This window comes from Tachypleus tridentatus, chromosome 11, assembly GCF_004210375.1.
Source record: "Tachypleus tridentatus isolate NWPU-2018 chromosome 11, ASM421037v1, whole genome shotgun sequence".
NCBI classification, from domain to species: domain Eukaryota; kingdom Metazoa; phylum Arthropoda; class Merostomata; order Xiphosura; family Limulidae; genus Tachypleus; species Tachypleus tridentatus.
The window spans coordinates 5785569-5800324 of record NC_134835.1 but is presented as its reverse complement, the minus strand read 5'-3'; the positions used below and the strand labels follow the sequence as shown (position 1 = coordinate 5800324).

Genomic DNA, 14756 nt, shown 5'->3' with positions numbered 1-14756 from the left:
AAAAAAATTATATGCAGACACCTAGACCAAGAACAAACAAATAATAAATCTCAAGGTATAACAAGCTACAAAACCTTACACTGCTATATACCAAGTGTCCTTGATATTAGCAAAAATATAATGAATGTTTGGGAAAAAACTTAACTCCAAATTTATTCAAAAACCAGGTACAAAACTAAAGTCCATACAATGTAAAAACTACACTGACAAACACAACACCAACATAATTTATAAAATACAATGCAACAATTGCCACAACTTCTATATTGGAGAAACAAGCAGAAAAATGGAAACCACGGTCAAATAACATAAAAAAACACCTTCATACTTCTTGAAACACTGCAAATCAAATAAACATAACATAACTGTAGAAAAACCCAGATACTAAGTAGAAACAAATGCAAAATCAAAGAAGCCTAACTTATGTAACAACTAAAACCAAAATTAAACCAACATAAAGGAACACCTTTATACCTGTACTAAGTGATAACATCTAACTGCGATACTCTTTACAACCCCATAATTAAACCAACATAAAGGAACACCTTTATACCTGTACTAAGTGAACACCTTTATACCTGTACTAAGTGAACACCTTTATACCTGTACTAAGTGAACACCTTTATACCGGTACTAAGTGAACACCTTTATACCGGTACTAAGTGAACACCTTTATACCGGTACTAAGTGAACACCTTTATACCGGTACTAAGTGAACACCTTTATACCGGTACTAAGTGAACACCTTTATACCGGTACTAAGTGATAACACCTTTATACCGGTACTAAGTGATAACATCTTTATACCTGTACTAAGTGATAACATCTTTATACCTGTACTAAGTGATAACATCTTTATACCTGTACTAAGTGATAACACCTTTATACCTGTACTAAGTGATAACACCTTTATACCTGTACTAAGTGATAACACCTTTATACCTGTACTAAGTGATAACACCTTTATACCTGTACTAAGTGATAACACCTTTATACCTGTACTAAGTGATAACATCTTTATACCTGTACTAAGTGATAACACCTTTATACCTGTACTAAGTGATAACACCTTTATACCTGTACTAAGTGATAACACCTTTATACCTGTACTAAGTGATAACACCTTTATACCTGTACTAAGTGATAACACCTTTATACCTGTACTAAGTGATAACACCTTTATACCTGTACTAAGTGATAACATCTTTATACCTGTACTAAGTGATAACATCTTTATACCTGTACTAAGTGATAACACCTTTATACCTGTACTAAGTGATAACACCTTTATACCTGTACTAAGTGATAACACCTTTATACCCGTACTAAGTGATAACATCTAACTGCGATACTCTTTACAACCCGATACCCATTTACACTCTCGTCCATAAGACATGTCCATCGAGGGTCAGTTGCACACTCTGTTTTTGTTAACCTGAAGATGGCCTGAGAAGGTTGAAACAATCTCTGCTTTATTTTAGTAAAAGTGTTAATACCCACACCAGCTGTTCTGAGATACATTTTTATTTCAAGTGAGTTTCTTGTCATTACAAACTTAAAACTTGTATACTATTAAAATATGGATTAATTAGGTAAGAGCCTATACTATAATATAAACAAAAAAAAGTTTAATAACATTTTGTATTTAAGATGCTAAAACCTTGTGTCATGTACAGTAAAAGATATCAAAGCAGAAAGGGTTAAGATACATTTAATGTATCTATATTAATATGTATTTTTAATATCTTTAATATTTCATTACCATATCTTAAGTTTATTTTCTCTTGGATCTTAGTGTAACACCTGTTTTTTTTTAGTTTGATTCATTTGTATTTCTTTGCTCTAATTATTACCCACATTTCTACTAAAATGTGAAATGTCTATTTGAGTTTTTTGGATGCCTAGGGCTAGTTCAGCATTTTCTGAAATCATAAACAAGGGAATGAAAACTATTAACTGAATGCCTACAACCTACTTATGATGGAAGTAGGTATACAACTCTCATGAAAGTTATTTATAAAAATTAAACCAGTTGATGAAATAGTTTTAAATTTGTCTTGCACGTTTCTAAGGTAATGTAGTTTTAGAAAAATAAAACTTTAATTTTGATATTTTTCTACTCTTTAAAATAAAACAATTGTTATTTAATGTAGTTATATGCATTCAAAATCAGAATGTTTAACAAGTAATGTGATTTTAATATTGAATGTAAAAATGTTATTTGTAATCTTACAGTTTTAAAATTTCATTTGCATCATCTATAGAACCTCCTAAATGAATATCAAATGTTTTCTACAGTGAATGTTTACATTTTATTTTCAGTTTTCTCTGTTATATCATTAGATATTGTCATCAATGTACAGTGCAATGAAATTATTATACTTAAGAAATTGAAATATTTCTTATTTCTTATTATTACTTTGTAATGTTTGTTTTTCTCCTGTGTGTAATTTCACATCTTTGTCTTTTCATTGATAGTTTATATTTAATTTTCCTTTGTAGTTTTGTCTTTTTTTCTGGATTCAGGTATACCAGCCTGTCCCTGTTAACATGATCCTATGTTTGTAATAATTATTAAAGGGCAAAGATCATCCACAAATTTTTGCTAATTCTTGCACATGAAGCCATTTTGCTGAGATATTTCCACAAGTCAAATTACATTGAGTTATATGTATACAATCATAAAATTTTCAAGTATGCATTTATAAACACAAATTATACATAGCTAATTAAAATATGAAGTAAAACCTAAATACAATCTAACTGTTTAACAAACTAATACATATAAGGTTAGAAACACTTGCCAAATTTTACATATACTTCAAGAGGATAATAGTCTAAGCTTTCTTTCTATCTCATGCCACAAATACATTCCCTGGTAGAACTTTCTTTAGGCTATGATTGAATAGTGGAAAATCCCCTTTTACTGTCATTCAACTTCACACTGTCATCTAGCAACATCCCCTATGTGTGGATCCCTGTACATGATGAGGGGACCTCTCAAGGAAGGTTCTGTTCTTTCATTTTACCTCCTCTGGGATCTAAACATCCACCCACGTGTTTGCTGTGTGTGGTAATCCGTGAAGGGGAGGAGAGGATCCTGGTGGTTGAGAGGTCCAACCCTAACACACCACTTTGGCCTTGAATTCCTGTAGTAGACGGGCAGCCTTGGGGTGGCTCTTCTTGGATCAGTCGGCTGGTCCACTTGGGCTAGGGTCAACCAAGTACCAGTGTTGGATGTTCTCAACAGGTGTTGTGGACATTGACTGATACTGATGTTTGGGTATAGTGATCATGAAATCCTGGTGTTGCTGCAGTATCCTTGTTTGGCATTGTCATGCATCCCCTCATAGGGCTCCATGGTGGGTGAGATCAGTGGACACCGAAATATTCATTATTTTTTTTTAAATTAAATAAAATAGTGAAAAAACAATCCATTGGTAAATAACCACATCTTGAAGATTCTGAGCAGCAATCTTTAATATCTGTAACACCTGTACCTCATTTTCTTATACCACATTCTCTTTCAGACAAACCTTTAGGGCAAATGTCTCGCTTTTTCATTCAGAATTGACGAGAGGGACTTGCTGGGTCTCTTAAGTCAGTAAATAAGCTTCAATCTGATGACATGTTGGTGGAAACATCCACATCTCAAGACAGTGAACTCTTGATGACGAGAAAAGTGAACTCCTCTAGCATTCAAAGGTGATTGGGGATGTACCTATAAAGGGTACACCTCATGCTACTTTGAATTCATCATGAGGAGTTATTGTTGATAGGGAATTGAAGAATATCCCCGAGTCAGAGATTCTCACTGATTTCTGCAGTGAGGCATACCTCTACTCACAAAGATGAAATTATGATACTGACCAGTGTCCTTATTTTAACATTTATATCATAGTGTCCACTTACCACCATCAAGGCAGGTTATCTTAACTGCAGGGTACAGCCATACATTCCAAACCCTCTCCGATGTTTCCATTGTCAGCAGTTCGGTCACTCGAAGATGTCATGTCGTGGTTCCTTGACATGTGCTCATTGCAGTGGCAAGGACAACAATGCCTATGAGTGTAAAATAGACCCTCATTATGTAAATTGCAGTGCCTCTCACCTGTCCTATTTTCGTTCTTGCCCTAAATAGTTGGAAGAAAAAGAGGTGCAGCATTTGAAGACAATTCAAAACATTACTTACCCTGAGGCTCCATAGCTGCTGCCCACCACTTCATTTTGAACATATGCTGCTGCACTTTGTTCCACTACTACAGTAGGAATGCAGACAGATCTCTCTCTGCCTCCAAAATAATCATTTTCAAAACAAATAAAAGTCTTGACCCTCGTGGTTTAAAAAGTTGATGAATCAACTTCAACACCCATCTCTGTCCATCACATACATTCCAGCAAATCCCAAGATTCACTTTCTTTGGTATTTTCTCAGGTACAACATCTCCCACATCAAGATGCAAAATGATCATTTGTTCACGTCCTCAGTTGCTAGAATCCTCTTCCAACAACGAAGATCTGCCCAATCAACCCAGGGCAGGATTCATGGAGGTCAATAGACCCTCCTCGAATAAAGACAGTAAAGAAAAAAGATGTCGTAAACAGAAGGGTTCTCTACCCAGTTCGCCTACACATAAATAAAAATGGCCACCTTAATATGATGGAATTGTCGAGGTTTACGTTCTGATCTGTGTCGCATCAAAACACTAATTGCTTCTTACCATCCTGCATATCTTTCCTTACAGGAAACATTTCTGAAACCTGCCGATACAGTCACCTTTCTGCAGTTTTCTTTGTACAGAAATAACATACTGCATGATGGATGAATGCATGGAGGAGTGGCAATGTTAGTTGATCAGCATGTGCTCAACCTGTCTTTGACACTCAATACACCATTGGAGGCTGTAACCATCCATGTATCCTTGGGTTGGGTTATAACATCACTGTTCTCTCTACCTGTTGCCTAGAGAGACCTATGATCAGTCAGGCCTTGATGCTGTCATTGAACAGCTACCATCTCCCTTTTTTATTCCTGGGGGGACTTTAATGGGCATCATCCCCTCTGGGGAAGTGCTGATACTGATAGAAGTTCCTCTGTAGAGCATATGCTCTCTGATCACAACCTTTCTCTTTTCAATACTGGTTCTTCTACTTATTTTCATGCACCAAGTCAGTCCTTTACTGCTTTGGATCTCTCAGTTTGCTCCCTATCACTATTTTTTCATTTTTCATGGAGGGTTAACAATAATCCACTAGGCAGTGATCATTTTTCTATAATTTTGAGAGTGACTGGCTGTGGTTGATCCCACCTGACCCACATGCCCAGGTGGAAGCTAGATCAAGAAAACTGGCACTCTTTCACTGCTCTCGCAGAACTTGATCCTGCCATCATCTGTAAGCCATCAATAGACGACTGTGTGGCAGCAGTGACTGACTGTGTATTATACAAGCAGTTGCTCAGTGTATTTCTGAAACCTCGACACACTTTTCATGATATCCTTGTCCATGGTGGAATCCTGCATGCTATGTCAGGAAGGCTCAAAAACGGGGCTGGGACACTTTTTATGGGTACCTCACACTCTTGTACCACATTGCTTTCCAGCAGACCCATGCTTATGCTCAGTGGGTAAGATGTCAAAGCCAGAAAGAATCTTGGATTAGGTTCACAACCAGTGTATCTTCTACTACCAGTTCAAAAGTTGTATGGAATAAGATTCGAAAAGGTCAGTGGGCAGTATAATTCTGTCCCTCTCTCAATCTTGCTCTATGATGGCCAAGGTGTAGCTGATACCTGGAGCAGCACCGATACTCCAGGTGAAAGCTTTTGCCAGGTATCTAGCACTTCTGCTTCTTCCTCCACCTTAGCCACTAACACTCGGGCAGAGTTATCACCTCTTTCCTCTCAAGCTGATTGTCTCTATGACTATAATCGTCCCTTTACACTGGTGGAAATCAAACTGGCAGTACATCAGTTGGACCTGATGATGTACACTATGAAATGCTGTGCCATCTATGTTCTGCTTCTCTTGCTATTCTTCTTATTGTGTTTAATTGGATCTGGCAGGAGAATGTTTTTCCTGAAGCTTAGCTCCAGGCTATTGTCCTACCCTTCTCTGAGCCTGGGAAGGATTCCAAGATTCCTTCAAACTATCGTCCAGTTGCTTTGATGAGCTGTCTCTGTAAGACCTTAGAGGGGATGGTTAATGCTCATCTTGTTTGGTTCCTCAAATCAACTAACCTCCTCTCGCCCACTTAGTGTGGGTTCCAATGACAGCACTCCACCATAGACCACCTGATTCGACTTAAAACTCCAATCACAGGAGCCTTTCTAAAATGACAACATTTTGTATCAATATTTGACATTGAGAAATCTTATGATACAACATGGAGGTACGGCATTTTGCAAGATTTCCATGTACATGGGTTACATGGTCATTTGCCCATTTTTATTAAATTTTTTATAATGGACAGGATATTCCAAGTTCATGTGGGTTCAACACTTTCCAGTTCTTTTCTACAGGAACTTGAAGTCCCTCAGGGCTGTGTTTTGAGTGTCACGATTTTCAGTATAAAGATTAATGCCATCACTTAACAACTCCCTCTTACTGTTGCAAATGGGCTTTATGTTGATGACTTTCACATCTCCTGTCAGTCATCGAACATGAGGTATATTGAGCGGCAGCTACAGACTTCCCTCAATCATTTACTGAAGTGGACCCCAGCAAATGGCTTTAACTTCTCTCTCTCTCTGTTTGCATGCACTTTTGCCACTAACGGGGTATTCACCCTGATCCTGAACTCCATATTGGCAAAGTTGTGCTGCCTGTGGTCCCTGAGACCAAGTTCTTGGGACTTATATTTGACTGTAAGCTGACCTTTATACCACACATCAAACAGCTATGGGTCAAATGTACAAGAGCACTGAACATTCTCCGTGTCCTCTCTTCCACCACTTAAGGAGTAGATCAATGTTCTATGCTAAAGACATATCGTGCTCCTATTCATTCGAAACTCGACTATGGATCATTATTTAATGGCTCTGCCAGGACTTTGGTCTTAAAGATGCTGGACCCCTTCATCATTAAAAACTTCAGATTTGCACAGGGGCTTTCCGCACTTCCCCAGTTCAGAGCTTATACATCGAGTCTCATGAACATTCTTGGGACCTCTGCCGTTTGCAACTGTCTTTACTATATGCTTCAAAACTTCATTCCTTACCAGAACATCCCACCTGAGGTTGTATTTTCCTTTCTTGGTGGGCCATACTTTTTCAGAACAGACGATCTGCCATTGCTTCTTTTGGTCTTTGTGTCCAGGCACATTTGGATGAATTAGGTCTGTCCTTGGATAACACTGCTGTATCCACTGGTCAGCCTATCCCACCATGGCTTTTTACAGTCCCCAAATGTGACTTTATGTCATTTGAGAAAAGCAGACACTCCTGATTGGAAATACTGTCTGTTATTTGCTGAACATCTCTCAAACTGTCCTTCCATTCCTGTTTGTACAGATGGTTCAAAATGAGGTGATTGTGTGGGCTCATGGTTTGTTGTGGTTCAGTGGTTGTATGCAGAATCCCCCTCTACAGCTTTTGTGTTCTTTGCTGAACTGTATTTCATTTCTCTTGCCCTGGATCACAGAGAAGCTGAGCAGTACTCAAACTGCGCTATTTATACTGACTCGCTTATCTCTCTATTGGCCCTGGAATCGCTTCATGTTAGTTCACATCCTGTTCTCGCAAATATTCAAAAACGACTGGCCCATTTCTTTTTAACATCTACTTCTATTCAGTTTTTCTGGAATCTGGGCCATGTTGGTATTTGAGGGAAGGAGCTCACCAACACCGCAGCTTAATCTATATGCTTTGGCATTATCACCTCTGTGTCTGTTCCAAACATGGACTATAGTCCTGTATTCGAGGCTCGGCTACGTGCCAGCTGGCAGTGGAATTGGAGTGAGCAAAGTGAAAAATACTTTTCCAAATAAAACTCTATATTGGACTTTGGACGTCTTGCTTCCGTAAGGATAGAAAAGAGGAAGTTGTTCTAACTAGAGTACGCATTGGTCACAGTTTTTTAACTCATTGTTTTCTTTTATCTGGAACTGATGCACCAATGGGTAGTCTGTGTAACACTCAGGTCACAATAAGCCACATTTTACTTTCTTGCCTTCGTTATGACTCTCCGTGACAGCACTGTTTTAAATGCGTTCTGTACCAAGGGTAGTCCATTACATTAGACAGTGTTAGTGATGATGGTGACTCTGTTCACCTTGGAAATGTTTTTAGTTTTTAAAGGCCATTAATCTTTTTAATGCCATTTAAGTTTTTTAATTTATACATTAGACATTTTAAGAATCAGTCCATTGTGTTTGATTTGAAATTAGAAAATGACCATAATGTCAAAATATTCAAAACCAGGACTGGAAAGCCAACTTCAGGTAAATAAAGCTGCTGTTTGAACTACCTGTTAGTCATCCTGACAAGTTATTATTAAAATTTTGGTACAAGTCTTTTAAAACTTTTGCTACTTCAATTTTTGAAAATGGCCATAACATCAAATAACTCGGAACCAGAACTGGAAAGGTCAACTTCAGGTGACTGATGGTGGTTCTTGTACTTACCTGTTAGTCTTGCTGGCGAGTTATGATAATTACAGTTATGTTTCAGAAAGTTCTTTATAACTTGTATTACTGTAGTTTCTCTTAACGTTATAGACTAGATGTAAACATTGGTTTTATGCTATTTATGTTGTTTTTTTACACTTTTTGTTTTACCTTAATTTCCTTTTATGAATTTTACTAAATTTACTTTAATTTTAACTTTTTACTGGATGTTTGGCACAGATAGCTTATCTGCTTTGTGCCATAAAACACTAAATCAACCAACCTAGCAACCCAGCTTTAACTATGCAGGTGGGCATTGCTGACCTTAAGTTTAGACATATTAGAATGTAAAACCACTTTTGAGTATTTCTTGGAAATTTTCTAGATAGTAATTAAGGACTGATGGAACTTCAATTTGACCTTGTATGCTGGCAGTCTTTATTCTCAAAGTATTGTATGTAATAGCTCGCAAAGTTTAGACTTGTAAATGCAAGCAGATCATGCGACAGTGAAATCTAAAGGTTTAATTGCTGTTTTAGATCATTCTTGTCTAAAATAGAATAAAACTTAGGTAATATAAATCCTAAAGTTATGATGTGTTTGATGATAGTAATTTCATTAAAATACATTCATATTAAAGTGGTTAAGTTAAATTTTGAATACAACTCAGTAAATGTACCAGAAGGGTTTAAAAATGTAACATTGACAAATGGTCAAGGCTGACAGAAGATAACCTTGTTATGTTTTGTGTAAACCTATAATTCTATTATTTTCATAAATGTTGACATTTCTTTGAACAATTTAAAAATTAACCATTCCCCTTTCTCCTGTTCTTTTCTTTTCCTTTACCACTTTTATTTTAGGGTCTCCTGTTAGTTAAATAACAATAAGTACTAGATGTGAGAGAAGTATATATTCTGATTGAATATTGCTCTACCCAGTGACGTAAATGGATATTAATTTTGCTTTGAATGGAATGATCAGATAGCATTTTCATGAATGGACTATATCTCAGTATTATGCAGGCATGATACTACTTGCACTGCTGATGTTTTCTGCTAGATTCTAGAACTGTTCTTGTCTGTATTTATTAGTGTGAATCCCTGCTGTCATAACAGTCATATTACAAATAGTTATTATGTAGTTCAAATAAATATACTAAATTGTTGTGCAACCACATGTAGTGACAGCAATAATTACAAGTCATACAATAGGGGATGGGAGTTGTAAAGCACTGTCTGATGCCACTTTGTGCTATATCCAATTGAAGGGCATGCCATGGCTTCTAATCAGTGGTGTATCTTATCTGGTGACTTTGGTTTCTTGCACTTATGCATATATACTTGTATAATAGTAATCAAAAAAAGTAAAAATATTCAAAAGTACCACAAAAAATTCATCAGTAAAGATAAATTAGCATTTAGCATAATAAACAATGCTAAGTCAGTGCTGTCTGGTGTTCACTACCCTATTTTTCACAGCATTTGCAAGCAATATACTTCCATGGTGTTTAATCCTTACTGATAGGCTGAACAGTCTTTGCTGCACCAGTCATCATGGACAACACATGTAATCAGTATTTCCACACTCACTGCAGTTTTGAAAAAAGCAGTGGCAGAACATGTCATTTAGACAAAATATATCCATCACTGTCTGCCACGTTTGTTTCTCTTAGTAATGGATGAGATTACACATTTTTATATTGACTAAAACGCTATTTTTTAATTCTCCCAAGACTGGTTTATCTGAACGCACCACCGTCTGAGAGGTTTTATTGAGTTTTCCTTGTGAAATGATCCATAATGACTCAGTTAGATCTTTTTCAGTGTTATAATTTGATAATAGTTTTTGTAATGTCAAGAACATATTTTCTTATTATCAGTCTAATCCTTCTAAATAATGCTTTTTATTCTAAAGATCTAGTTTGATACAGTGAAAGCCAAATGAACATTTTCCCTTGTAATTATGTGTTCACATATTTCAGTGAGAACCTGATTGCAGACAGCTTCTATGGCTGCTGTGTAGTGACATGCACACTGTGTGCCTTTATTAGCTTGGTATGGCTAAGAGAACAGATACTTCATGGTGGAGGACCCGAATGGTTAGAACAAGAACAAGATCCACCGTTAATGGTAAGATACTATGATGAGGTGAAATGCTATAATTGGAGATGGTTATTTCCAACAGTTCATTATCTTTTTTTATGGAATAAGATATTTTGTTCTGCTTACCTTTGTGAGAGTTTGTAGTAAAGAGGTTTTGCATTTGCAGATCATTTTGAAATTTGATGTACTGGTTTGTGTACTACCAACAGAATACATGTACATTTAGGTTAATATACTTGCTAAATCTGTATTGTTAACATTTTGTTAATGTGTTATATATTCAAGATGATGATAATGTTTTGCTTTATAAGTCTTTAGCAGATCTTTAAAAATTATACTTTTGTTGTATAGTATATACAGTAGAGTGTTCTATTGTGTGAAACTTTTTCTTTGTAGCCACAGCCACTAGCTGTAGCAGATGGTGATCTTGTACTTGTCCCAGCGAACAATAACGTTAATGATCAACAACTTCCACCTGTAGAGGGCGCTGCTGAAGTAGATGCTGATGAGGCAGATGGTCCAGATCTTGAAGTAAATGATGGAAATAATGGCGCTCAAGGTGTGTTTGAAAAGAAAACAAACAAGAAAACAGTGACCGTGTGCTGTTTTAATATATCCAAATTTACTTTGGGTTGACTGAAAACATGAATTCTGATACAAATGTTTCTGTGACTTTAAGATGTTAAATCTTAAACTTTGGCATGATTTAAGAAGCTGTAATTCTTTGTCAAAGTTAAATGATTTGTAATAAAAAATTTTCATGTTAGAATTTATTATTTTAACATTTCTGGATCTATATAGATAAGCATGCTGTTGAGGTAATGTTATTTAATATATTAATTAAACTATAGCAAAGTTAATATGCCTTTAGAGTTGTGTCCTGTGTTAACATATTTTTTACATGATAAAATATGTTCTAGGGTAGTGTGTTGTTAACCTATTTTATAAATTATAACAATGCTGATATCCTTTAAAGCTAGTGCAACATATGTTGTTAATGTTTGTTAGAAAATACCTAATTAATATGCTTCTGAGCTAGTTTATAAGTTTTCCCTATAAAATGTGACACACTATACAAAGTAAACCAAGACTATATTAATAATATATTGTTATACTACATTCCGATAAGCAAGTGGTTGAATGCTTCATTACTTTACTTTAGAGAAGAAGGCCTACGATTGCTATTTGTATATCTGTGGTTTGACTTTCTTCATGAATTAGGTTAAATAAAATGTTTTAAATTAATTGTGTATCTGTTGAAAAACTTTGTTATAGTTTTGAACTTGTAACAATTATGTTATTTTTTTGCATTGAAATATACTTAATTTTCCCTCTTGAAACTAAATATTTATCAAATTTACAGATGATAACAACTGGAATCCGATTGAGTGGGACAGGGCTGCCGAAGAGCTGACTTGGGAACGTGTGAGTATTTCTTTGTCATGTTTCACTCAGGTTATATGTGGATATGTTAAACTGTATGAGATGTTGAACAAATGTAAGTGAAATGGGCAATAACAGCCTAGTTCAACATGACGTTTTGGTGAAAGCCTCTCAAGACATCGTTCTTTCCCATCTGTATTATTTTTAGTCCTCTTAGCCATACCCACAAGTGTTTATTGTGCTAGGCAGTTGCTACCCATGTCACCTTTGTTTGTTGATCATGAAGACTCTGCCTAAATCATCTATGAAAAACACATAAGGACTGTATTAGATGTTACTTCTTAGGCAAAGAAAATATATCTACTTGCATATTAAATTACTAAAATATATGGTGTTCCTGAATGTAGGGAGGTAGAAATGGAAGTATGAAAAAATAATAGTTTAATCAACAGTTGTTATTGGGTTATTGTTTGCATTGATGTCTATTGTGTTGTCAAGTAGTGGAAATTTTATTATTTATTGTTTTAATTTTATTAAAAACACAGTACTGTGCAAAAGTTTTAAGACGAAGTCAAAACGTAGATTATAGGATATTTTCAAAGAACAATGGAAGGTAAATCACACGTGAAACATCAACACTTTAATAATTTTCATGTTTAGTGCAACAGAAGCTCAGTGGAAATGATTGAATTTAGCAAAGAGTTAATATTTTATGTGCCCTTCTTATGCTTAAATACATACACTCCCATAAAGTTTCTTTGGAAGTAACTTTTGACTTGTCAAGTTTTTGATCTATCAAATCCCAGATATGCATAATTGGTTTGAGATCAGGGCTCTGCGGGGGCCATTGTATCATTTGAATGACTCCACCACTTTCTTTCTTAGCTTCGAAATTTCTGCACAAGTTGGATGAATGTTTGGAATCATAATCATTTTGGTAGTAGAATCCTTTACCTTTAATATGCAAATAACTGGGTGTATATACCCTGATGATACTTGCTCTGGTCCATTATTTCATTTATTTTGCATATATCTTGCATTGCCTCAGCATAAAAACAACCCCAAACTATCACACTGCTTCATGGTAGGTGCTATGCATTGAAGTATCTTTTACCTTTCTTCTGCTGGTCGTACAACCTGTGCTTTGAACTAAATATTTCAAGCTTGGACTCATCTGTCCATAACACCCTTTTCCAATCATCAAGAGTCCAAGTTAGGTACTTTTTAACAAATTTCAGTCTCTTGACAATATTCGGTTATTGTAATTAAAGGTTTTTTTAACTGATACACAACCAAATTTTCCATTCTTATTGATTCTTCATACTGCTAATCTTCACGCTTTTCTGTTATTTGTTACATGGTCGTTTATCTCATGCTTGAGATCAGTGGCAGTCTTCCTTCTGTTCCAAAGGCTGCATAAGTAAAGATACTTGACAACAGTGTCATTGAGAGTACGTGTTTTGCCTCTTGCTTTCTTGTATTAAAATTTATCTTTGTCTCACAATATAGGATGTACTTCACAGTGTTGGGAAGCATTTCAAATTTGCAGCACTTTGTCAGAGTTCAACCAGCATCACTTAAAGCTTTTATGTAAACTCTCTGCTCTACTGACATTTGTTTATGCTGTTTGGGCCGTGACATGACAAAACTTTATATGTAGTGTTAAACACTGGTTTTAGCAAGGTTTGTTTGTGGTGTGCTATTGAACTGATTTATTCTAGCATATACTGATATCACATGCTAGCTTCTCTTTGTATAGTTAAGACACTATATGACAGTTATTTCAGACAAAAAATTTGACTAGTATATTCATTCAAGCAGAACTCTTATGATATGCCTTTGGTACAAGTGTGTTGGAGTTCTAAAATTATGACAAGTATTCTTACCCTGGCTTATTTATTTGTCAACATGGATCAGTGAAATATTACCATAATGTTGAAATTTATATTCTGTAATGGCATGGAGAAATTTAACCCATCAAATGACAAAATATTAGTTTTGTCCTGACACCTTTTGCACAGAACTGTATGTACAAATTTCATGTAAGTAGTGAATGAATATGAGTATGAATAACTTATGTTTAACCCTTAAGTGAAGTAAGGATAAGTAGATATTTACAGAACAAATATGCAACTTAGTTAACTTATCCCATGACATCAGAAAACAAGTCACAATGAGTCCCACGTAAAAAGAGAATAATTAGAACATTAGACTTGTAAAAGTGCCATGACTAACATCTGATTTTAATTCCACAGGTTTGAATTGGTTTTATTGTATTCAAATTTAACATGTTCTACAAAAATCCCTGTGCACTGAATTAGAAAATAACCATTTTTCTCTACCACTTACAGATTTTTCACAAAATGTTGTATGTACTTTTAAACAAATTAATCATTTTCTTTGAAATTTGGTCACATTCTATTATGCTTAAAATGTTGACAAACACTGGCTATAGATTATCTAGACCAATTGTGACGTGAGAGTGTTATCAATCATTCTAGAACCCATGATAAATGCACCACTAGTATGTAAACTCTTAAATGGCCATATTTCTGGAAAGTATTTGTTTGTGTGTACACTTTGACATTATTTTTCTCTTTTTAATGTTATTTATTCTTCTCTGTGGCATCAGCAACTTGTGTTAATGACCTAAACATATCCTGG

The 14756-nt window shown here is 35.4% G+C and overlaps 1 protein-coding gene across 1 annotated transcript in view; it reads left to right on the top strand.

Annotated features, from left to right (window-relative positions):
- Positions 1 to 14756, top strand: part of LOC143231633 (E3 ubiquitin-protein ligase MARCHF6-like) — a 74060-nt gene that overhangs the window by 15005 nt on the left and 44299 nt on the right. The window contains 3 exon segments of the mRNA XM_076466171.1: positions 10589 to 10736; positions 11106 to 11268; positions 12073 to 12134. Of these exon segments, the coding sequence (XP_076322286.1) occupies positions 10589 to 10736; positions 11106 to 11268; positions 12073 to 12134 (373 nt within the window).